This window comes from Cynoglossus semilaevis, chromosome 14 (assembly GCF_000523025.1).
Source record: "Cynoglossus semilaevis isolate Cse_v1.0 chromosome 14, Cse_v1.0, whole genome shotgun sequence".
NCBI classification, from domain to species: Eukaryota; Metazoa; Chordata; class Actinopteri; order Pleuronectiformes; family Cynoglossidae; genus Cynoglossus; species Cynoglossus semilaevis.
The window spans coordinates 466,345-468,844 of NC_024320.1; the positions used below are offsets into that span (position 1 = coordinate 466,345).

Sequence of the window (2,500 nt, forward strand, 5' to 3'; positions counted from 1 at the left end):
CCGCCGCCGCCGCCGCCGCGACAGGCCCCCCGGACATTGACGTCTCAGGCGATTTCTGAATTTCATTGACTCGCCCCTGCAGGTGGAGACCATCGGAGACGCCTACATGGTGGTGTCTGGGCTACCGGTACGGAACGGGAAACTTCACGCCAGAGAGATTGCGGGGATGTCGCTGGCCTTGTTAGAGCAGGTCAAGACCTTCAAGATCCGCCACAGACCCAACGACCAGCTGAGACTCCGGATTGGGATACACACAGGTGAGAGCGAGCGCGCGCGGAGATGCCAAGGCTACAGAGAGATTACGTGGAGTGTGGGACCGTTTTTCAAAATTCCCTGAACCCTTTTTTCCCCATCGTATCTGATGGAAATAACGGCGAACGTTAACACACGTCATTCCGTGTTTTCTATACCTTCTATCTTCTATCTGATGACGCTCAGAACTCTGACGCTCCGAAGGTTAGATCCCCCAGTCTGTTCAGTGTAGTCCAGGGACGAGTGTCCAAGGTCAGGTCCAGGGTAGGTCTCCGCGCACTTCTCGATTGTTTCCCAGCAGGAACTCAACGGTTCGGACTCAACCGTATCTTTTTCGGGTTAACGTCTCGACGTATCTTCGCGTCTGTCCTCTGACTTCAGCTCTGAGCTAACGGCTAAATGGTTCATTATCACTTCCTTCTCTGTTCTTCGCCTGCTGCGGCCAGTTGAAGGAGGACGACTTTTTTTTTTTTTTTTTTTTTAGAACTTCTATTTTACAATTTTCAAAATCAGAATCAACGAAATCAAAGTCGGACTTCTCGACTCGGTATTTATGCAGTCTTCTTCCGCGTATTACTTTTCGGGGGGTCGTAAGGAGTTCTGCAGTCCTAGAAAACCCACTCCTGGGAGAACATAAATAGTTCCTCCTGCTATGATGAGAATGTGCCTCTGGTTCATTCCCGACTTGAAAGTCGTCAGGCTGAAGGACGATCAGATCCTCGTATGGTTCCAAATTTCTTGGTACTCGATGTATTTCCTGGACCAGGGAATCTGTGCTGGAAATGCAATTAGTTCCTGGTATCAGTTCCATCCATCCATCCATTTTCATCCGCTTATCCGTTACCGAGTCGGGGGGGCAGCGGTCTCTATGACCGCCACCCAAATCACACTGCACCGTACCAACCCCCCCCAAACCTTCCTGCAGGTAGTGAGTCCACTGGAAGGTACCAACAGCCCCAACCGGGATTCGAACTTGCCCAGGAGGTGAACCCTGGGGTTCCACACCAATGACAGAGACATTGCCTCTGGGCCAAAGCGCCACTTGGTATCAGTTCCTTCATTAAAAAAAAAAAAAAAAATTCACATTTAGTTTGTGGAACCAAACCGTAAACCAAACCCTAAACCAGGAAGTACACAGTTCCTGGTACTGTCTCTGTTTGTCTGATTCCTGCAGTGGGAACTTCATTTTTCTACCATGTCCTGCTGTGTCACTGTGTTCATACATTCAAACCATTTTCCCTTAGTGTCGAGATCCAGGGGCCCAGATCTGAGGGTGGTTTTAGCTTCACTTAATTCCCAATTTTGTTCTGGACACTCTGTAGTTTTTTTTTTGTTTTTTTTTTGTGACTGCTAATGATCCCAGTAAGCAGCGGCTGTTATAATTATAGTTATCATCCCCCATGGTAAGTGTAATCGTTTCTGTGGGAACGTTCATCCAACCCTCCTGTTTCCTCTCTGCAGCCGTTGTGATCCAATTGACTGACTGTAATTTTTTTTTGGTTCCAGTTCATTTTAATCAGGCCAATCATTCCCTCCCTGACGAGAACACTTAGGGTCCTAAATCTCATCTGCTTAAGTCCAGACACGGGAGCGGGGCTCTGTGGTCTGTTCTGGGCCTTTACGACGAAAAAATAAAGCTGCGAACTTGCCTTCGTAGAGTTCAGGGGTCGGCAACCCTTAAATGGTTAATGTGATTTTTTTTTTGCTCCTAAACCTCAGTCTGCACATCAGGGCGGTAAGACGTCACCTCCATCTTCACTGTAAGTTGATGTCTGTGAGGCGTGAACGATTGTTTGTTCATGTAAGTGTCGGGGACGGCGTTCCGCTTCGGGAAGGTTTTTAATATCACCCTATTTGTGGTTCTGAGCAAGAACGAATCAGTCGAATAATGCTGTGTTTTCTTCAGAAACTATTTGTTTTTTTTTCTTGGATTTTTTTCCATCATTTACCTACCAGGGGTCGAAAAAGCTCAATAAATCAATAAATCAATATTTGTTACAAAATAAGCATAATCTTCAAATTTAGAATCCTATTTTAAAAAAAGTAAAAAAAAAAAAAAAGTAAAATTAAAAATACATTTGAATTAAATTCTTCTCGTTAATTATTTGGTGTAGTTTAAGTGATTATTTATGTAAAAACAAAAAGACTAAGACCAAATTAAGTTAAATGCTAACGTCGTTAATTATTTGGTATAGTTCAAAAAGACCAAGACCAAATTAAGTTAAATGCTAACGTTGGACACACGTAC

The 2,500-nt window shown here is 44.8% G+C and overlaps 1 protein-coding gene across 2 annotated transcripts in view; it reads left to right on the forward strand.

Moving 5' to 3' along the window:
• npr2 (natriuretic peptide receptor 2) overlaps nt 1-2,500 on the forward strand; it is a 75,407-nt gene that overhangs the window by 71,908 nt on the left and 999 nt on the right. For both annotated transcript variants that reach the window (XM_008324303.3, XM_025061982.1), the window contains exon 19: nt 83-257. In XM_008324303.3, coding sequence (XP_008322525.1) covers nt 83-257 — 175 coding nt within the window. The remainder of the gene's footprint in view (nt 1-82; nt 258-2,500) is intronic.